General features: G+C 38.7%; 1 protein-coding gene across 2 annotated transcripts in view; it reads right to left on the reverse strand.

Moving 5' to 3' along the window:
* Positions 1-303: 303 nt before the first annotated feature.
* The window catches only part of SAR1A (secretion associated Ras related GTPase 1A), a 343,486-nt gene continuing 319,285 nt past the window's right edge, over positions 304-24,504 (reverse strand). For both annotated transcript variants that reach the window (XM_044056619.1, XM_044056620.1), the window contains exon 7: positions 304-4,974. In XM_044056619.1, the coding sequence (XP_043912554.1) occupies positions 4,858-4,974 (117 nt within the window). In that variant the 3' untranslated portion in view covers positions 304-4,857. The remainder of the gene's footprint in view (positions 4,975-24,504) is intronic.

Raw genomic sequence — 24,504 nt, forward strand, 5'->3', positions numbered from 1 at the left:
CTTTTCATCATTTACATTCTTTATGTGGATTTCTGCAAGGTTAAGACTAGTACTCACTCACTTCCCCAACAACCACAATATATGCCTTCAGTACATTTCTAAACAGTCACAGCTTCTGGTATACATTTCACTAGTCTGTGGAAACTTCCTTAGAATTAATCCTACAGCCTACAAAATTTCATCAAGTTGATCAATAAACTAATAGACATATAACATGCATCCTTCTCAAATGCTTGCAGCTTCAAAGCAAAGGCCACACCTAATTTAAATAGACTAATCTTACACTTGCAAACAATAACATAGTTAAAGCAGAACAGATTTATTTATTTTTAGGAAATAATGCAACAACTTATGGCAGTACAGTCCTTTCCACAGACTAAGACTAATTGTAATGGACAAGTACCGGTTTCTTTCATTCAGTTTTCCAAGACAGGAGACCCCTTGTGTTGATAAATGGGGTAGCCATTTCAGTCTAGAAATGTTTAAAGTTGCACTTGGCACGGGACAGAGCCCTGCAGGGGGAAAGATCCATCTTTAGCACACCATAAAAAGCATGTCAAACAATACTGTTTAATAAAACATAAGTTTGTGGACTGTTAGGATTTTCTGACCTATGCATTTGCTCTTCATTTCAGGAGTATATCTACAAATCGAACACTAAAAAAACTTGGTGTTAACCAGTCTAACATCCTACTAAAAAGGCTGTATCCAAAAGTTACATACTGCCAAACAGCAGGCAAGATTCATGTAAATCTCGGCATTTTCTTTAACCTCTACAAGGTGAGCAGCACCTGAAATAATGTGAAAAAAAATCACCATGTTCTGTAGTGTTCCATGCACACAAACTGCTACTGCTTGTACACCTCAAAAAAGGCAGCACAATTTAAGTTCTGTGCAGCATGAAGTTTACCAAAATGTACTGCAGAAAGCTGTATTTCCAGAATTTCTCCATTCTCTTGGAGAGAACATCACTATTCTGTGGGGAATTCTTTCAAAAACAAACTTGGCAAGCTTCAGTGAAACAGTACACACAAGTAACAAAATCTCTGCAAATATGTTGATGATATGTACCTTAAGTCATTCAAGCTGGTGCTAGGTGCACATCTTAAACTACACCCAACTGTTTAAAAATACATTATTGCACAACTTAAAAGCTATTCTGCAGTAGGAGTATTGCTAGCAACCCTGTCTTCTAAAGAACTGAAATTAAGTAAGAAACCATAGGCAAGTATCTCACAGAAGTGAAAGTCAGTGTTCAAGAAACTTTAAAAGCTTTCACAGAAGAGAAATCAACAAGACCACAGCAGTGGTTCTATAACTGCACTAACATGACCTACATACTGGTGTAGAGAAGCACTGCTGAGATCCACAGTAATAAAGACAACATATAACGGTTTTCCCCTTACTATAATAATCCGAAAAGTTAAATCAGCCATATTTTAAGATGATCTGTTAAAAAAAAAATAAATAAAAGCTGGAAGATAGGACGGAGTTAGGATTAGGAAAACACTGCAACTATACCATATGCAGAAACTAGAGTTCTACACAAACATGCAACTAACAAGCGTCCATCTAATATACAGTAATGAACATTTGGCAAAATATTCCACAAACACATTACAAGTTGGCAAATCTTTTAAGGACACTTTGACTCCAATTGTTCCACACCCTTAGTAATATTAAGACATTCTGAATGTATACATATTCTTTTTCATTTCAAATATCGCATTCAAACCAATTGTCTAATTTTTCTCCATTTCAAAATGTCACGTCTTTAAGCAATTTTTACTATTACTTTTGTGACAGTAAAGCAAAAATACTATCAAGGATTTTTTTTTGGGGGGGGGGGGGCAGTAAAACAAATTTTCTGATAATATTGCCATATTAACATATCTGCACCACCACATTACAGTTTTAGAAAGTCTGGTCTCAAAATGGGTTTATATGACCAATAGCAAAAAAGATGCAGGACTGACTATCCTCATTTAGCAGGGTTAGTTCAGTCTCTGCCTCCATTTAATTTCATCTATACATAGTAGCTGTTTATTTTCTTGCATTCCCCAGTGCTAGAGTCACCAATTAATGAGATAGTCACATTCATTAAGTATACAATGCAGCCTACCTGACCCATAAGAAGGCAATATCCATGTTCAGTCAAAAATCATAAGTACCGGCAATTGCAAATTAAAAAAATTCAGAGAAGTTAAATGTACAGAAAGCTATCTCCGATATTAATGCAACATTTTAAACTACCAAATGGCTTCAACACCACACATGAGAAGATCTATTAACCACATACAACTTTGGCTACCAAATATATTTACTTCTGGATTCAATTATAATACACTAGGGGTGTTTTTCAAACGTTCTTGTAAAGTATCTAAAAAATGCAAGTCTAACATACTGTTAATAAGCCTCAACACCAACTTTGTAAACTGTGCTAGCTAGAAGAGGCATTTCATGAGAGTGTATGTTTGATGGCAGTGACAATTTATAATTACATTTCAAGTCAACCCTTACAAACAGTAAATGAAAAGGTCTTTGGTGTAAATTATGGATGTATACTGTCTTGCTGCTGAAGAATGCAATAAGAACAGGTAAACACTATTATAGCAAACTGTAAAGCATAGGAAGCCATCTGTTCACTGCAGTCCTAGTTCATACACTGCCAACATTTTTAAGAGGACATTAACTGGACAGAAAAAAAAAGAAGTGGAGGAATTACCACAGAATGTATCCGTCAAGAACAAAAGTCTCAACAAAAAAGTTTACATTCCCATTCTCCCTACAATGCCAATTCTTCTGCAGTTTATGTACCCTGCAGAAGATGCTAAAGACAAAGAAAAAGGTTAGCTTGGCTTTTAAACATTCAAGTTCATTCATGATGCGCAAGGCGACGGATACTAATCACATAAATACAGTACTCAAGTGTCATAGGAAGTAAACATTCACAAAACATACAAAGCACAAATCCAGTGGTAGGTAGCACAGTTAGGTGTCTGCCAACTTTTAACTGGCTATCAACATATTACATACTCCACTGGTTAATACAAAATGTTTGTTCAGAAAAAATCAGCACATTTCAGATGTTAAAGTTACACATTTCTCCAACCTCAAAACTCAGAATACAATTAAAGTGCTCTTTTGAAGCTAACATAACCGTATAAAATGTCACAAGACTGCAGCCTTTGTTCTCTACTGCATAGCTATTTATCTCTGATCACACCTACTCTTACAAACTTAAGCTAAAAAGTAAAGAGGGAGGCAGGCCATCAAAGAAAACAGTATACACATAACATATAAATTGACAGGAAACAATGGGTAAAGACTGCACTCCTTAAAGGTAACCAACTTGCACTGGAAATGTAAATCCTACAGTCCCATATGGCTTACAGACTTGGCTAAGCTGATTTGATAAGAAAAGCCAGTGCTGGGCAAAAAGCCCAGTGTATAGAAGCAACATACTTCACCAAGCAACCACAAATATCAAACTCAAGAAGATACTGTAACACTATCAAATGACATACTGGAAAAATACTGCCATGGGCTGTCAAGGTTAAAGTTTTTAAAATAAACTACTAAAAGAACCTACTACCCCAGCAGCGGTGGTTAACCAAATATTGGGATGTCACCAAACCAGGTCTCTTTTCTGCTAGATTACAACTGGGAATTTCATAGCATTGAAGTAACGATGCGTCTAAATTTAATTTCCTCTTATTACGGTTTTACCTACTGGATCACACAACCCAAGTCATTTAAAAAGGACTGCAAATGATACTAAGTGAAATGAACAATCTTTGCTTATTCATTTCACAAAATGGAAAGTTGTAGTTGAATCTATATGGTAGATAACATACAAATGAACATTCAGATTACAAGCTTTCTATAATGATCAAAAATGAGGATAAACTAACCCAGCATCTGTTAAGTTTGTTACAAACACCCCATTTTAACAACCAAACATAAGGATGCAAAATAAGCAACCCCAGAGGGAAAAATATTACTAGCAACAGGAATAAGTCTTATGACATTCAAGTTTCCAGAAACATCCATTTTTACAACTCTAGACATTTTTGTTTAAAGGAATCACTCTCATTTTAGACCATTTTATAGCATGTTCGTCTCAAATTGTGAGAATCCAATGATGGCAATGCTGTACTTCATGATTTTCAAGCCAGAGGAAGAGACATGTTGTAATTTATCCATAAATAAGTTTCAGATGTAACAGTAAGGCATTTAAAAATAATTCAGTGGGTTTAGACTCAAATCTCTCCAAAGTCAGTGTATCTGCTTAGCAGGAAAATGGAAAAAAAAATACTTCACAATGCATGGAGTCAGTAACACGATACCCAGTTACTCAGGACTCATACGAGTACTTGTGATGATCTGGAGATGTGTCATCTGATTTGGAGGTAAAGCTCTGCACAGCATGAGTCCACGTCTCCTCCCAAAGCATAGGCACAATTACATGTGCCATCAACACTATTAACACAGCCAGGTAATCTGCATAATGTACTTTTTTTGTGCATGTGATAAGTGTGGAACTAGTACAGTAAACCTAAAAGTTACGTAATGTTCAAAATCCATACTGCTGAACAGCCTTTAAAATGGGAAAACTTACTGCTAACTGCATACATTGATACATCACCTGCAGAAGAAGCAATGTTTTTTTTTCTACAATAAGTTCTTAAAAAATACCAATCATTCTTAAAAACCTTAGCTGAGAGACTGGATTTTTTTTTTTTATGGGAGACCAAGTACATGGTTAGAAAAGAACCTTCTGTATCATTAATACAAAAGTCTATGTAGATACTTCAAATGAGATCAGTCCAAAGTAGTAATTCTGGATGTGCTATATCAGTCGATATATTGAGAAAGCCAGCGAAATCCTTCCCCATACCCTTGCCTTTTCAGCACACTGCACATAAACACCTCCATTGGTCTTGCGTTCAGCTCCTTCAGTGGTACTGTGCTCTACAGAATCAAAAATGTAAAGAATATTCAGTGACAAAGTTCTTAATGACAGGTTAGTGTATAAACACACAACTGCAATCTTGTGAAGACTAAGTTATACTAATTGCTACAGACAGAAAAAAAAACATTGGCATCTCAGCCTCACTACAAAAAAAAAGATTAAGCTTGTACTGAACTGCTCCAAACTTAGGAAGATGAAAAATTAAATTCAATATGCAGAGTCCAGAAATACAATCTCTGGATGAAAAAAATGGTACACAGATTATGTTAAGTTATCAACAGATCACATTTTTCACACTACAAGTTTACCACATTTTTCATCCTCTGTCTTTTGGTAATCACTACATGTATGTTACACCATTAAACTCTTCACAATGGATCAGACTTCTCTAAACATGCATGAGCATGCTACCAGTTTAAAAAAAAAAAAAAAAAAAAAAAAAAAAAGGAGTGGCCACCAGATGGCAACAGGCCCGGAATTATTTTTTTCCCGATAAGATTTTAATTTATTTCAACTCTGGTGTCCAGAAGTAGCATGACAGTACAAAGTTTCACATGTACGTAACATATGGTCAGAGAATTACAGAACATAAAAGCTGCAGAGAATGACACTAGAGATTAATCAAATGTCATAAACCTTGACATACTGATTATAATCACAAAAAGCAAACAAAACATAACTATATACACTATGTACATGTAGTGCCACAAAAAGTTATCAGCTATGAGATTACCAATGACTTGATTTTCAGACTCGTTTTGGCAAAGCTTGTCAAGAACATAACTACTGTGTATGTGTAGTTAGACAATGTTTTGAATGCATTTGTACAACCTTGATTCTATCTGTCCTAAACTTCTAGAATGTGGTCAAGGAGACTCAGACATTAGATAATATACCTTTTTTTTTTTTTGGTTGGTTGTAATTAGTTTATGTGAAGAAATGTATTTAGTTGCTATATTTTTAAATCCAGTCCAGGATGCCTTTTCTGTGTCTTAGCAAAACACAAAGTGATAAATGTAAATATTCCAATTGTATCCCTTTGTACCCTCTGACTGCACTATGCTAATATGTAAATCTAATGTCACTCATGTTAAAACTAATGCGCTTAATTTTTTTCTGTTGGGAAACTGCGTATTATGTTACTTTAGTTAGATAGTCAAGTGGATATTATTCATAGGTAGGTACTATTTGTGGAGTTTTTCTATTTGGGTCTCCACTGAAAAAGGGCTCTGACCCAGCTGGACTAACCTCGTTCAACAAATGTAAAATACATATTTCTGTACGCTATATAATTTGACTAGAGCAAAAAGTGTGCAATTAAAATATGTAATTCTTACCTTGGGAGTGCACTTGAGTTAATGTTAAGTACTGCGAATTCCCAAGAGAATTTTCTTCTTGTATCCTATTTTTTCTAATCTCACTAAAGGCACACCATAACTTGTAGGAACATTTACAACTCCAGAAGATATATTGTAGTATAGCAGAATTTGGAGCTAAACAGGATGGGCAATTCAGGGGGATCTCAGGTTTGTAGTGATTTAACTTATTTGGGGTTGAACAAGCCTTGTTAATTATCATTATTTGTGTATACACAAGTTTCTTAAAAGGTTTAAGTCAGAGTATTTTTAACAGGCCCATAATTAAAAATGCAGCTTGCAAACGTGTACTGGACTGTCTAGAGACAAAGAATCATAGGAATTGCAATGCAAATGAGCATACCTCTCAGCTATCCCTGATTTTCAGGGACTCCTTGGTTTTGACTAATTTTAGTTCAGTATCCTTTTACTCCCTCCTAAAATTGGTGAATTTTGGAGAAAAAGTGGTTAGTTACACTTCATAAATGACAATAATTAGACTTATAGACTTTTACTTCAGAAAACTGATATTAATTCACATTCAGTTATTCTGTCAATGTTTCTAGTCAACAGTACTAATATTTTGCATCCCTCTCTCATTTCTGGATTTGTTCCAGATTCTCGAGATTAATCTCTGACTGGTTAAGAACTATGCAAATGAGCTTAGATGATTTGGGCCTTGCCACTGTCTACCCCTCATACTGTATCCCTGTCCCTAACAGTCTGTTTGTGCACCAGAAACTTAGCTTCTAGAAACCACATTTTATTTTCAAGTTGGTTTCTTGCAGTTCAGTATACCTTGTCAATGGCCAAGTAAAAATGATTTAATTTGTGCCGGTACAATGCAACTTTTTCTTACAGGAATTCACAATAAGAAATTACAGCTGGAAGTAGATGCTAGTCCTTGAGCCTGACTTATTCAGCAAGTGACTAACCCAAGGACATGCAGCTGCAGTCAGTTGGAGGTAGCCCTTCTATAAAGCTGACACACACACACAACCAAGTTATTTTCTACTTATGTCAACTGCTAAATGGTTCAGACATCTTACCAAGCCAATATCACAACTATCCACAAATTGTAAACTGGCAAAGAACTAGACCAGGGAAAAGATAAAGGTATGAAGAATTACTCTTTATGGATAGTTTGCAGTGTTTGACATTTGAAATTTTATTTGAAAAATGTACAGTTTTAAGTGGGTTTTTCCACAAACATCCCCACAGAAAATACAACTGAATGCTTGGGCAGAACTCAGATGGTTGGGTTACTGCTGCAGTCATATTACGGATCTCTGCTACAATCTGAGTCAGACTTGTGTCCATACCTCTCAACTGTGGTTTTCTGGCAAATCATTGAGGACTGAAGTCATTAAATAATGGCACACATTTAAGTTTTGGACTTAGGATGCATTTTCTGAGTGATATCAACAAAACCAGTTATTCTAGGTACTTTCTAAGGTTATAAATGCAATACTTAATCTGTCTCTAGTTTCGGCCCTTTGTCCTCCACCCCACCCCATTTTTCACTTTGTCCAGATTTCTTGTGCTATGTGGTTATCTATGCACCCTTCTGCCATGGCCAGGCTGTTAACATTTTATGCAAGACATCTTCATGTGCTGTTGAGTCCAGGCACTGGGAATTAACATCTGGCAGCACAATGCCAGGGCACTTCTACGGGTTAGGCTTGTAAAGGCTCCAGGGCCATTAGCCTAGTACACACCTATGAACTTGATATAAAGGGGCTTCTGTCTATACCATCTTTGACTTTTTCTTGCCTCATCAGGTAAATGCTAGCAAGCAAAACAACAAACACGTCTGTTAGCAAGGAAAGATGCCTCGGGGAAGGGTCTCTGTCTAAAGAATCAAAGTCCTCCTGACAAGCCTAATAAGAGAGAGAGAGCAACAAAAGAAAGGCTGGGTGTGGGGAGTGGAATCACCACTGTCAAGTGTCTCAAAGTAGCTGAATAGAGGGATGGAGGGAGGGAATCCTAACTGCATCAGCGACCATAGTCTATTATGGCTAGTTGCTTACATAACCATTACTTTTTTCATGAGGGCCACAGCTGCAGTCATAAGATTAGGGAATAATCACCAAATTCTCCCTGTCAGTTCAGGGGGGGGGGTGGCTACTCGCTGGGATGAGTAAAGCATGCCCTCCAGAATAAGAGAGTCTAATCCTAGCCTTGCCCTGGATATCACATCCAAACAATGCATACAGAATATTAGGATGGAGGGTAAAGGAGCTGCTTTCCAGGGTCCCCTGGGCATGAACCCCTTTACTGAAGCCAGTGGCAGCTGTTGTGCCCTTTGCAGAACACTGGTTTGATTTTTGTGGAGTCCTTCCCACAAGCCTTGTAACAGGAATTAAGGCAGTGTGCCATCCTTTTTGAAACAGTTTGCTTGTTTCTGGCAGCTCTTTTCTATAAGAGAAAGATAACTAATTTTCCGGTGGCTTTAGTTTTGTCCAGGCAGTATCACAATTATATATAAAGATATGTACATCTAAAGAGTACAAAACCATTTCCTCTCTTTGGGGGCTAGGAAAAAACTTAGGAATTTGATTTCTTGGTTTAGGACTACATCTATAATATGTCAGAGAGGTTACTACACAGACATTTATGGATCATCAGATATTAATCTTTGTATATTAGCGCATGGAGTTCCGAAGCACTCCTGGTTGAGTTAATAGCACTAAGGAATGCTGTTTCCAAGGAAGGAATTTTCTAAGTATACAGAAAGCAGTTGGTTCAAAGATGGGGGAAGGTTAGTTTTTCCATTATAAAATTAAAGTCGCTGGGTGGGTCAAGGTTTCTACTCAGAGGCCTGAAGTGGAAGATGTCCTTCAGGAATTGAATGACTGCTGGTCTACATACAAATGTCAGTAGGCTGTGGTTTCCTTAGGGTAGGCAGGAAAAAAAAATGACTTAAACATGCACCTTTGCACAAGCTTAGGTTCATAGGTGTGTATTAAGCTAATGGCCCTGGGGCCTTTACAAGCCTAGCCAAAGGATTACCCTGGCATTGTGCCACCCGGCCTTAGTTCCCAGTGCCTCCTGTTGAGTAGAGCCACTGGAGTTATCCCCAGGGTGAATTTTTTTTTTTTTTTTTAAATTTCCCACCCACTTATCAAGATTTCTCTTGAAGAGGATCATCAAGGTGCTCTGCTTGACATGTATGGGAAGTTTATTCCATAGCATGGGTAGTCTCTGGGTTATGAACCTGTCCCTCCAGTACTTTCTGTTGATTGTGGTAACGAGGTTGAGATCTCTGGTGCATGTGCTGTGGAGAGATTGGGATTTCTTTAGATGTAGCATTTCTAACAGAGCTGGGTCAGACATGGCTTTGTAAGTCAAGCAGAGATCACCTCTAAGTAGGCGATATGAGACAGAGAATAGTTGGAGTTTTTTTTTGTCTGTCCATGTAGGACAAGTGTTTAAGGCCTAGGATCCTCTTTGTGAGGTATTTTTGAGGTCTCTCCAGTTGTTGCAGGTGTCTAGTGAGGTACATGGGGCATTGTACTCTAGGATTGGCCTAATGAGGGAAGAGTAGAGGGAGACAGTGTCCTCTTTCTTCCTGGATGCAAAACTCTTAGTAATGAGATGTGCCACATAGGACTTTGACCACAGTGGCAATGTGGTAATCAAAAGAGGTTGCTGTCAGCCTGTGTTTCCAGATCTCTTATAATGCCTTCTGTGTTCAGTAGACTACCATCAATGTGGTTCCCAAAGGGGATGATGACACATTTTTTGGCATGGAGCTTAAGGCCATGGTTCTGACACCAGTTGTTGGTCTCAGTGAGGCCATTCTGTAGGATTGTCAGCATCACCTGGGGAGTTAACAGCTCCCAACTTGCAAACATCTATGAACTTTGTCAGCCAGAGTCCCTTCGTGTTGGCCTGGACTTCAGAAAACCACTCTGATAGCTATGCAAGACATTTGCATGTCCAGCTGTTTTGGTTGCTGGTTTCTCCTTTTATGTCAGAGGAAAAAAAATCATACAGCTAGGTATAATTTTCTTGTACTTCATCTTCTAGCTTCTCAATTTTCAGCACATCTTTAAAACACAAGTGCTCAAAGGGTAACATGTCCATATCTTCCAAGATGTATTACTGGGATGCACAAGAGACTCCTTGCAATGGGAGAAGATTCATATGCTGTGGCAGCAGTACAGGCTTCTCCTTTGCCATATGGATCAGGCAGGAAAACTAGTGCAGTCTTGGTCAGAAGGGAACAATCAAGATCTCTTTTGGCTTCACATCTAGCTTTTGAACTACCCTGGGAAGCAAAGGTATTGGAAGAAAGCCACACAGAAAAACTTGCTCAGTTCAGGAAGAATACATCTGTTGCCCAAGCTAATACACTTACTGTTCTTGAGCAGAATTTCCTCAGCTATCTGTTTTAACCAGGTCAGTTTCAGAAAACTGATTTTTTTTTCCGAGGCCTGTGAAAGTTTCCCTGTCAAGGATCCACCCAAGTGGATCTACTAAGGTCATGTTCAAATAAGAAATTAAGTTCTCATGGGTGACATGTAAATTGCTTTCATGAGCAATCTGGACTCCACTAACTGCATGAATACCCTTAAGATGCGACAACGGCATGACCACCACTATTTACCGCAAAACTGTGGTATCATCTGTGATATTCAGTGTGCAAGACTTCAAAATGTATTGAAAGTTTTGAGGTGTTAAACAGCAATCATAAGTTCCAGTTCCTAGATCTTCATGTGCACTTTCTCCTTAATGGACTCGAGGTGTTGGCACTGCAGGCTACATGTGAAGTGAATGGTCAGGGACTGGTTGAGAAACTGCCATAAAAAAACATGCCCAAATTCTTGTGCATCTGCCACATTCACAATTTCAATTTCCTCTTCACGCACAAAAGAACTGTTATATGAAAGAATTGGTATAGTGCACATTGGGGATTTAGACCGCTAATCTGAAGGACCTTTTTTTAAAGCTAGTACAGTTACCTGTTGTGGAGTCTTGCCATGGGAATCATCAAAAATGTGGATACCACATGGCCTGGTATGCTCAGGATTCTCTGGATATTATGACCAACTTTTCTGACAAGTCTAGGAAGAAGGCAGGAAGCCTTGCCTTTTCCCGACATCACTTAGGTTTTGCCTGTACTATCACCTACTAGTGCTCAGCAAGGAGGAGGGGGGGGGGGCTGGAACAATGGTCAAGTTCTCTACCCCATCTATACAACGTACAGAGTTTCATTCTGACCTCTACAGCTATTGACTACGTTTGTAATAGAATACACACACACATATATTGTATATATACACACACACACATATATATTGTATATATACACACACATATATTGTATATATACACACACACATATATTGTATATATACACACACACACATATATTGTACATATACACACACACACACATATATTGTATATATATACACACACACACACATATATTGTATATATATACACACACACACACATATATTGTATATATACACACACACACACACATATATTGTATATATACACACACACACACACATATATTGTATATATACACACACACACACACATATATTGTATATATACACACACACACACATACACATTGTATATATACACACACACACACATACACATTGTATATATACACACACACACACACACATTGTATATATACACACACACATACACATTGTATATATACACACACATATATTGTATATATACACACACATATATTGTATATATACACACACACACACACATTGTATATATATACACACACACACACATATATTGTATATATATACACACACACACATATATTGTATATATACACACACACACACATATATTGTGTATATATATATATATATATATATATATATACACACACACACACACACATATATTGTATATATATATATATATATATATATATATATATATATATATATATATATATATATATATATACACACACACACACACACACACGCACACACACACACAATGCCCTGCTACAACAAGATTGCCAAGTTTGCTACTGATGCGTGTCAGATCCCACAGTAGCTCAAGCTCTACTACCTTCCCGACAAAACCCCAGAACTTCATAATCTAATACACCCCTATACCCTACTAGAACCTTAAGATCTAGTTATCAGAACCACATAAATGTCATCAAACATAAAAATGATGCTGGTAAATCCCTCTTTGCCTACTCCATTGCCAAAACCTGGAATTCATTCCCAAGCCACTTAACTGCCACCACCTCTACTTCCCAATTTAAAAACATTCTCAAAACCCACTACTTAAATAACTGGCATTGCTCAGGTCACTCCCCAGGTTAAGCCATACCACTGCACTGTTACTAGGATTCTGCCAAGGATGAAATGGTTGCACCCCACATCCCATTTGTTTAAGATAAAAAAAAGTAACAACTTTCACCTATTCATATATATATATATATATATATATATATATATATGGATATGGCTTACCATCAAATATTTAGATATTGTTAATTTCTGCTATCTATGCTCAAATGTATTTTAAATGTATAACATTATGTTTTCTTATATGTTACTATATTGTTTCTTTTGAACTGTGTTGGTATTTGGGGCTTTTTTCCCCGGGCCTTGGCTGAAAATGGACCAGTGTCCAGTCGGACTTCCCCGGTAAACAAATGTAAAATAAAATATAAACAAACACACACCATATTATATATATATATATATATATATATATATATATATATATACATATACATATATATATATATATATATATATATATATACTATCCTCATGTAGTTTTGTAAAATTTCCTTTCCATTCTTTCACTTGGCAATCTCTCTGTCTATACTCTTTTGAACCACCGGCAAGAAAGGCAGTCGCTAACCTGCTGTCCAAGCTTCTGCCTGGCTTCACCTCACGCTCATTACCTTTTCCTGAGTAAACTGCAATACCTAGGCATTTTTGCTAATTTTCTACAAAATTTATTAATATTTTTAAAAATGATTAGAAGTCTGACAAAGTTTGAGATATTATATATTTTAAGAAAAAATGAATTATAACTATTTATAATATGCACATTAAGCCTGAGACCAGAGAATTAAAGACAAATACATGAATTCTTATTAGCAATCTAAAATAATGTGATGACTCAATACACATCTGTTAACTTTCTTCAGTAAATTCCAGCCCACTCCTGCTCATTTTCTATATACATACTGCTAGTCATTCCTGTCAGTAAAATGTCCTTTCTGCATTCCCATGTTGGCTTAGTTCTTAGAATACTTTTCTGCTACTTTATGACTATACCAATTTAATATTTGTCATTTTTAAGGACCTGCATCCAAACTCCTACTCTTTCCTAGATTTTTGAACCCTCCCTTTCCATCATCCTTTTCTATTTTGATTAACCTTATGCTTCTGTTAAGTACTTGTACCTTAACTGCTTAGGTCGGACATAGCCTTCAAATACTAAACCACTTGTTCTATGGCAAGAATCAGCTTATCCCACTTGCCTCTTTCTCCCCAAAACAAATTCTCTGATCATTTTTTTAAAAACATCTTAAAATAACATGACGAGTAGACATCAAATTATAAAACAAAAAAATGAAGATTTTGTTCATGCATCATGCATATATAGTTTCTTCAAGTATTATTCGAATGCAACATTACATAGATTGATCAAGTCTCGCCATCCCTGAAATGTCACTCATCGTGGACATTATTCTGTATATACTATTCACAGACTCCATTTCCATGCAGTTTGCTCCTTCCCTTTTCTAAAGATGCCACCCTCCAACTCTTATTTACAACAGTCACTAAATCTGTTCAGAGAGGGTTTATTTATTTTTAGTCCCATTTTCTAGCAGTTACTTTTTGGCAGCCAGCAGCTTTAAACTTCGTAGGACCTTACTACACCTAGGCAATTCACTTTCTATATCCCAGCTCAAAAGAATAATTTCCTTAGTTACAATAATCTGCACTCCCAACATTTCTGATAACTAAAATTCCTTACAGAGTAAATTAACCTCTTGCCCTTGTTTCGGTGTTGGCTTAGTTCTCAAAATATTTCTATTTCGTAAATATACTGTATATAGCTACTGTTCTTAAAGGTGTGCACCCAAAATCACTCTCTCCTTATTTTGTGACCCCCAGTTTCAACATAATTTGTTTCTACTTTGATGTATAGTCTTCTGCCTGTGTTTGGTATATCGGCCTTAACTGTGTCTCGCTCTAAAGCATCCATTCAAATCGTAACCCTGAACTACCCTGGTCTGTGGTGAGACTACTTATTCTACTTAACTCTTGCCCTCTTTCCATCCCACAAATTCCTTCAATTCTTTATTCACTGCAGCACACAGCTTCTCCTATACTTAATATGCCTGAACTACATACAGTATTAAAGGGATTAGAAACATTTACCACTTGTATCTTAATATTCCTATACATACTGAAGTTCTGCCAATTTCTGAAAGTTGTTTTCTCTTTCATCTCTTCCCACACATCCCTATATAGCTGCCCTAATAGAACAGTTTGTTGAGACAACGTAGGGTATATACCAATGCCTTCTACACCCATATCAGGGAAAGTATGGATAAATACAGTTGCTCTTGGTCCTACAGTGCAATATCACTGGTGCCATTTTGTAAAAAGAAAAAAAAAAAACGGGCACTGTAGCTTGACCAGGGGCAAATAGTTAAAGTCAGAAGGGATACCCCCTGCTGCAAAACTCAGATACTACCAGTGTCCCTTAAAGATGAATACCTCCCACTTCCCTATTTGCAAGGGCTAGAGTCACCAGGAGAGGCTGAGTGCCAAGTAGTGGTGGTAGTAGCACCTGCAAGGTTAACATGTTAAATTCTGGAATACTTAAAAAAATGGTGCTGTAAATCCTTAAAATTTTGCCTAGTCTAACAAGCGACTCCACATCCTTTTTGGGAATTAGGATAGCTTTGAATGCAACCAGTTTGTCTCCTGCCCAGAGGGGAAATGTTGTATGGTTCACTGTGTTAACCCTGTGTACTAAGTGGGGGTCAAAGAGGTACTCTTGGTGTTTTGGAACTGGTGGCAGAATTTTCTGACAACAAAAAAACTGAAGTTTGCAACTTCTGCAGAAGATTTATAAAACACATTAGTCCATAGTTATGTTTGACTAATACAAAATGTGGCGAACTTGCCTAGTGCAATGTAAAGGGAGGGGAAGGATAATGGACAAGTAGGTGGGATGGATCAGGCTGGTACAATCACAGCTGCTCCCTTGGCGCTCTAATGATGCAATCATCTTCTTCCCACTATGTGTGGTTTTCATACACTTTGGCTATTTACCCTCTTGTCTGCCTGCTGTAGTAAGAGTTTTTCTTCAAGGGACAGTTTCTGCTGTAATTTGTAACTGGGTGATGAAATGTGCTTCAGACTTCTTGGGTTCCTTCTCCTGATCTTTTGAAAGTCAGACAGGTGGGGAGGGGTCTGAATAATAATTCCTTAGTAAAGGGTACTAAGAAAGTACAGTTGTATACACTTACCATAAACGTAGATGGTTAGAGAGTGTATTCACTGTTGCAGTCATCACATTTGGGTTATCTGCTTGCAGTAGCCCTCAGTTGGCCTGATTAAAGCCTTGGGTCCTGCATTGGTTGCTGTCTCTTCCGTGACGTCAGGTTGTCAGAGGTATAAATCATTCAGCCGACGCCATTACATCAGATTTCCTTGCCCCAGATGAGCATAAAACACATATATATATATATATATATATATATATATATTATATATATATATATATATATATTATATATATATATATAATATATATATATTATATATATATATATATATATATATATATATACACACACACACACACACGTCAGGGGGCTGGAGGGAGGGTAACCAGGACTGCAACAGTGAATACACTCAAACATCTACATTTATGGTAAGTGTACACAACTGTACTATGTTCTTCATGTTTCACTGTTGCAGTCATCACATTTGGATAAATTCATAAAGCTAAGGATGGCAGGAGGAATTTAGATAGCATTAGGACCAGCTATAAGACCCTGCAAGACTGCAGTGGCAAAGCCAGCTCTGGAATTAGAGAAAATTGGCAAATGGTAATGCTTCGTGAAAGTATGTACAGAACTCCAGGTAGCAGCTTCTAGGATGTCCCTAGTAGGGACACCTCTGAGAAAAGTTGTAGAGGTAGATGCAGCCCTGGTTGAATGGGGTCTGATCCCGTGGGATAGGTTTTCCATGGTGCTTATAGCAAAAATGAATGCAATGGCCTATCCATTTAGAAATGGTTTGCTTTGAAATAGCCTTCCCCTCTGCCCCTACAGCAAATGCCACCAGCAGTTGTTCCGATTTCCTTTGAGGTTTAGTTCTGTCCAAGTAAAATCTAAGCGGTCTGTGCACATCTAAGGAGTGCAGTATCCGTTCCCCTTTGTTCTGTGGATTAGGAAAGAAGGTTGGCAAATGAATGGACTGATTAAGAGCCATACTGGATACCACCTTGGGCATGGAGGGATTGGTTCTGAGGGACTCCCTGTCCACATGAAAGATGATGAAAGGCTCCATTGCCATAAGGGCCTGTAATTCAGATACCCTTCTTGCTGAAGTGACTGCTAAAAGGAAGGCTGTTTTCCAATAAAGGAATTTTAAATCTGCACTAGCCGCCGGCTCAAAAGGAGGAAGAGCGAGTTTCTCCAATACAAAGTTAAGGTCCCAGGCTGGAGTTGGGGCTCTCCCAAGTGTCTTAAATTTTTGGCCCCTTTTAGGAACTGCTTGAGCAGTGGATGTGAGAAGAGGGGAGGTTCTGTGTTATAATGAGCTGAAATGGCTGAGGCGTGAATTCTGATGGAAAAAGTAAGGCCCTTGTGAAGCATCTCAGTTAAGTATTGTAAAATCTGAGGTAAGTTGGGTGCTGCTGTGCTCATCCCTTGAGATTGGTTACAGACACAATCTTTTCCATTTTTCAGCATAAGATTTTCTAGTACTAGGCCTCCTTGCCTCCAAAATGATATCCATCACTGGTTTGCTGAGGGATGGTAAAGGAGAGGTTAATTAGCCAGGCTGCTAGGTTCAGGATTTGAAGCAGAGGGTGCAAAATCTGGTTCTGCTGCTGAGACAACAGGGTAGGAGTCTGAGACAGGTGCCAAGGGGCCAACAGTGACAAACTGCGCAATAGGGGGTACCAGTGTTGGTGTGGCCAGTCTGGTGCAATCAATATCATCCTTGGTTTGTCCTGTTTGATCTTTAGTAGTACTTTGGAGAGGAGAGGCAGAGGAGGAAAGGCATAAACTGATGGACAGAGCATCCACTTTGCAAGCTCGTTTGTGGGGAGTCCTTGTGCAAAATCTGTCCACTTGGTAGTTCGGGGGGAAGCAAACAGGTCTATATCTGGGCTCCCCCATTTATTTGTTAACATGTTGAAAATCTTTGGTTCCAGTTTCTACTCGTGGGTCCATGAGGTTTCTGCTTAATCCGTCTGCCAGTGTATTTAATTTTCCTGGCAGGAATTGAGCTTGTAGATACTTGGTAGCTCAAGGCTGCGTTCCACAATGCTATGGCTAGTCTGCAGAGGGGGTAAGAATGGTTATCCCCCCGCTTGTTTATGTACCACATAACAGTGGTGTTGTCCGTCTTTACCATTAATTGTCCTGGAAGAATGTGGTCCTTGAAGGCTGTCTGAGCTAACATTTCTTTTTGACTGATAGGCAGGTGCATTTGACTTCGGTTCCATTTGCCCTGAAAGCACCTCCCTGCCAGGTGCGCCCCCCATGCATAGTCTGATGAGTCTGTTAGGGTTTGGGTAGAAGGTGGTAAAGTGAATGGCAGTCCCTTGTTTTGGTGGCAGGCCTCTGCCCACCAAAAGAACTCTAGGCGTAGGCAAGGTATGATAGGAATCATTGCTTCTAGATCCTAAGAATGTTGACACCATAGGCTTTTTAGATACTATTGTAGTTTCCTCATATGCAGTCTTGCATGTGGAATTAGAAGAATGCAGGAGGCCATGAACCCCAAGGCTTGCAGTATTTGTCCTGCAGATAGCAGGGTTTTTCGTGGCCACTAGTTTGAAATAGGTTGGCAAATGAATGTTTCTCTGGCGTGAGGAAAGCCATCTGGGAAATTGTATTCAAGCTTGCTCCCTGGAATATAATTTGTTGACAGGGTACCAGATATGATTTCTTTTCGTTTATGGTGTACCCCAGACAAGTTAGCACCCTTTGTACAAAGGACAGATGATTTAAAAGTAGTCCTGGCTTTCTGCCTGAATTAGACAATTGTCCAGGTTTGGGTATATTTGAATATTTCTTTGCATGCAAAATGCAATGACTGCAGCTAGGCACTTTGTGAATACCTTGGGTACAGTAGATAAGCCAAAGGGCAGTGCAGAGAACTGATGGTGCTTGTAGCCTGCTTTAAAGCATAGGTATCTTCTGCAAGATTCCCTGATTGGGATGTGCAGGTATGCTTCCTTTAAATCGAGTGTTGCCAACCAGGAATCTTTACCTAGCATAGGAAGCAACTGGTGAAGAGTCAGCATCTTGAATTTTGGAATCACCAAAAAGGTGTTTTAGAGTAGACAGGTCCAGGATAGTTCACCATGAACGGTCTTTTCTGGGTACCAGGAAAAGTCTTTAGTACAGTTTGAATAGCCTTTATGCTTAAAAGGAGTACTTGCTTTTGAGCCTCTGCCCACTGATTTGGGGGTAGACCTGGCCAACCATTTTGGGTTGGTAACGTGTGGAAGTGAAATCTGTATCCTTAGGACTCTATTTAAAAAACATTCGTCCTGGGTAAAGAGTTCCCAGTTTTTTTGCATACAGAGCAATCGTTCCCCCAAAAGGGGCAGTCAGTTGAGAAGTGCTTGGAAGTTTTAAGGTGAAGTCATTGAGACAGTTTACCATAGGGGGGAGTTTTACTACTCCCAGATTTGGAAGTGCCCCCCCCCCCACACTGCTTAGTCCTGTGCGTACCCTGGGACTGAAGCCTGGGTGTTCTGCTGGATCTGGGTTTGGACTGAGAAGGCCTAGAAGAGGCAGGAAAAGGACCAATTCTTAGAAGGCCAATGCCTACTAAATTTTGGAGGTTGTACTTGTAAGAAATCTTTAACAGTTTGCATAGATTTAGCTTTTTCCTCCATCTTTTTAAGAACGTCTGCCTTCTTGCCAAAGAGGTGGTCCTGACTTAAGAGAGCATCTAGTAATTTAGCTTTAACATGATCTGGCAAGGATTGCTCCTTAAGCCAAGCATGCCTTCTAAGAACAGACCCAGTGACAGCAGCCCTGTAAGATGCCTCTAGTGAATCAAAAATACATTGCAAAGTATGTTTTCCAACTTTTTCGGCAGAATGCATTAAATCCTGTAAATCCTTATTTTCAGCACAATCAGGAATCATCATTTTCTGTTTATGCAATCCAATAATATGCTGCTGATACTTTAACATATGAAACTGGCAGTTTAAGGCCCTAATGGCCAAAGTTGCAGAAGTGTATACCTTCTTACCCCATCTATCCAGTGCCTTGGAGTCTCTATCAGAGGGGGTACAGTTTTTGACAGTTGTAGCTTTAATGCCCTTGGGTCCCTGTGAAATAGTCTCAGGATCCGCAGTAGGATTTTTGAAAAGGAATTTGAGAGTCAGGAACCATGTAATATCCATCGGGTTTTCTGGGAGCAGGAGGTAGAGTCAGGGGCCAAGCTAGATTCCAAAAAGGCATCAACAATGTCTAGTATTGGAGGGAAAGCTGAAGGCCTGTGCTGGGGCAGGAATAAGAAATCCCTAAGCCTCTTTTTAGAATCAGAGAAATCCTGACTTTCCCAATGAAAATGCTCCCTATGAGTATGCAAGGTTTCACCAAAAGAGAAACCCTCTGGGGGGGGGGGGGGGGGGGATCTAAAAGATCTAAAAATCTTAAAATATATACACACACACAGTCCTACTATCAAAACTCAAGTGTTCGTACAATGTAAAACAATCGCAGATAAAACATCTCTATGCTGTAAAATCTAGAAAAAATTCAACTTAAGATGTATTCTCTACAGACATACTTGTAATATTACAAATAGTCTGAAGATGGCAGATATTACAGTCTGAAGATGGCAGCATTAACACATTAAACTGTGAACTATTAGTTATTCAGTAAACTACTAAAATATGTATAAATGATCAAAAAATTCCCTCATCTAAAATGGTTATATACTGATATTCTCTAAAACATCATTTCTAAAACAATTTCTATATATTACTATAAACACCTTGGCTATGACAAGTACACACCACTTATGCAATATATACTTGTTCTACATCAATTTACCTATCAATCCTAGCCATTCCTTCCTGTCTTCCGAGACAGGATCAATGCTTGAGTGGCTTATCTACCAAAAATGGTTTGACAGAGACCATCACTGAGTCCATAGGCTCTATCCCCCTGCAATCTGACTATCCATTTAGTCTCATGTTTCTCAGTATAGTTCTTAAAATTACTTAACCTACTACTTTAATTAATTCTATGGCCAAAAACACAAATTTATGTATTAAACCATTGGCTAATATAAGTCTGGCCAAGGCACTTCTCTAGTCTTCCCTGTTTATTGCATACAAGTGCTCCCTCACTTTCTAAAAGTTCTACTGGTCTTCTCTACATAGAATGAGGGGCACTTAATGTTGTTTGTCTTTCGGCTTAGTGGTCGCCAAAGCAGAACTCCGGTCCGCTAATGATTGGCAGTCGATTTTCATGAACGCCAAGGTGCCAGATTGACGTTCAACCTTCAACAAAGGCACGCCCATTTACGCATGTCTTTCGAACGCCACCCAACCGCGGGGAGGACATGCAGACTCCACACAGAAAAAGCACTCCCCGCACTCCAGCAGAGAATCGAACGGGGAGAACCTCTTGCTGTGAGGCAACAACGCTATCGCTACACCACTGCGGAATAAGGGGCACTTAATGCACCTGGCTAAATAAACCAAATCACGGGACTTGCAATCTGCATAGTGATTAAAATAAAAAACCTTGTGTGTGACAGAATGCTTAAAGCTACAATCATTAGCCATACAAGTGCATAAATTGCAATTCCTGCATGCAAAAGTTCCTACTCTCTCAGATCTCACTCTTAGTCACTTCTTTCAGGGAGCATAGTAGTCTCAAGGGATTTATTATTCTTATATGAAAACCTTGGTTGATTCCCTACTACTTCCTTGATCTTTGTCAGTCATTAAAATTTCCCAGTTCCTAGTAATGTCATTGACTGCTTTATTCTCTGATGAAAAGGGGATCACCATCCTGCATTTATTGCTATTATCTCTGAGCTGTCACTTATTGTTCTTGTAGTCTCTTATCTCTAAATAACTGCCCACCTCTAGGTTTCCTGTCTATAAAATGCTCATCTCTTAATTTGATGCAATCATCTCTCTTGTATCCCTTTTTAATTCATTCTCCAGGGCTACGAGCGCTCAACTACAATTGGTATCCATACTCGTAAGTCTGGAAATCCTTAGCCCCTGTCCATGTACTAAGTTTTTATACATGCAAGGAGGGTGCATACTGTTCCAGTGCAGCAAATTGTTTTTCCTGCACTCCTTCCTAAACAAATCAGTTTGTATTATGTTTTCATTTTTATATAATAAAACATCAAGGAACTCTATTTTATCTCTATTCTATTCCACCTTCCAATAAATAATCAGTAGTGGAGTTCAAATACTGTATAAATCCCTCAATATTTGAACTCCACTACTGATATGCAGATTGAGGCAGCTACCCCCTTTCTACTCATGTACAAATCACCAATGTGCACGTGGGTATCAGTTCAATGTCTGCTGGTCCCTATCTCACCACTTCTTAGGGTACAAGGTATGAAGGGACTGGTTATACAGGCCCTTTACTTACTAGGGCAGTCTTAGCAGGCTAAAAATGAGGAACAGTTAACTTCTAAAAACAGAATGCAAATCCTATGGAGGGATGTCATCATTGACAGGATGTCAGATACGCAAAGTACATTCAAAAAAAGCCCTGACAAAAGTTTGATGTGGCAGCAAGGTGGACCTTTACAGAAGAACAACATGCTTGTCTTCCATCTCAGAAATGCAGTCAAACTGCAGACTACAGCTGTTCACAGATTCCTAGGCAAGTACTAGGCCACTGATTTTCTTAACAATTAATAGCCCAGCCAATGAACTCCCAACCAGTTAGCATCCAAGGTGGGTTTGTACAGCTAAGGGATGGTGGTGAATTTACAGACTCCCATCCAACAGAGCAGGGCAGGTTTTAAAAAGGGATATGGAACTTTACTGAAGTGTAGCAAAGTGTGCTCCATAGGTATGGACTGTACTGGAGCAGATCTCTCCCTCTCACCAATAGGTTCTGTTTATGGTGCAATAGAGATTTAGACCTTGTAAGTATTGCTGACATTTGTCAATTTTGTAAAGATACAAGAGAGTCAAACCACTCTGGGGGTTTCACAATGCTAAAAGCTAAGCAAAGGTCATGGAGCATGAGCACAGAATGACAGGACCTTTAACTCATCAATATACCTCAAGGATGCCATACCCAAGATTTTGTTCAATAACAAGCACTGTGGACCTTGAGGATGCGTTAGGCTACGTACATGCCAAAGGTACCAAAGTACTCTACTATAGGCCTGACATGGGGCAGACCTGAAGGAAATTCTTTAGTTCTTTATTCATTCCTTTGGTGATGAGCTGAACAAGGCAGAAAAAAATTTCTGGACTACTGTTGATATGGGAAGGTTGAATGATACTTTGTCTACAAATATACTCATGTCCCAGACCATGGTTTCAGCCTCGTGACAGCTATGATTTAATCGGCAAGTACTTTAGTGTGCTTGCTTACCCAAAATTACTGTGCTACTTTGCTGTGCTGAACAGCACCTCATTATCAGTACAAACACTGACGCACCTTAGCATTTACTGCAGGATAAAAGGCATCAGCAGGAGAGCCTACAACAGCACCAAGCTTGTAGTCAGCAGCAAATTAGTTAGCCACATTCTTAGACCTGTTACGTTAGCCTTAACATCTGAAAAATAAAGCCATACAATACACCAATTACAAGACTTTCAAAGATGAAGTACCAATGACCCTCAGAGCACAGCCAAAAAATCAAATCAACTAGACAGTGGGTCGCACACCGATTTACATTCTGGTAGGCTAGTTTAGCAAAAATTCCATGGTATGGTATTGTGAAAAAAAATGTTTGCAAGAGCCAGAAAAGCAGTGTAGACAAAATTACCATCATCCACAGGGCAAAAGTATCTTTCTGAAGAAGTTCACTTATAAATTAGTTTCTAATATATTGCTATTCATGAGCCCCACATGTGATGTGTTCCATGACCTTACAAATACTAGTAACACTAGCTGCTGTCGAGTTCGGAGTCAATAGTAGGGCCACTCTTTTGAAGGGGTACAATGGCTGTTCCAGTCTTTGGGTACACAACCAGTGGACAGACTAAAGTTACAGGTTAAGGAGGGGCTCAGCTAGGCAATATTTAATGCTAACTACGAGATAACCAGGTGTGTTGTTAGGATCCCAGCAGCTAATACTTTCAGTTACAGGAAATGCAGATAAGACCTATTCAGAGGAGACTGCAAGAAATGCTGGGGGAGGGGGAATATGGAAAAATCTGTAAAATATGTACACAAGTACATTAGCAATAGCCTCAGGGTAAGGGTGAGCAATGTCAATGGAAATAAATTATGTGCAACACTGGGTGTTACTTCCGAGTTTCTAACATAGCTGAAGACCTTGTAATTATGTAGGGAGCAGATTTGATCTTATTGCTCAAGACTTTTTTCAGTATTTTATAAAGCTTATTTTCCATTCTCCCCTACAATAACTGTTTAATTCCGAATTAGCCTTCAGACTTGTGTGTTATTCCTTTGTTACCTGGGTAAGGCCAATAGACAAAAGTACTCTTTTCAAAAGCACTGCTTGGTTATGTGATTTACTTGAGTCCTACAGCAAGCAAACAGATGGAAGAAATCAAAACCTGTACCCTTGAGTACAGGAAAGAAGATGGTTTACTATTCAGAGCCTTAATCCTTTGCGCCAACTGCCAGAAACCTTACTGGGAACTCTTCGAATCCTCATCCAGGCTAGATGCAGCAGCTTCTACTCCATCCCCGTTTTCCAGGATAATTCTGTGCAAGACTTTAAATGAGTG

Source organism: Protopterus annectens, chromosome 14.part0 (assembly GCF_019279795.1).
Source record: "Protopterus annectens isolate FY-2018-M chromosome 14.part0, PAN1.0, whole genome shotgun sequence".
Classification (NCBI taxonomy): Eukaryota; Metazoa; Chordata; order Ceratodontiformes; family Protopteridae; genus Protopterus; species Protopterus annectens.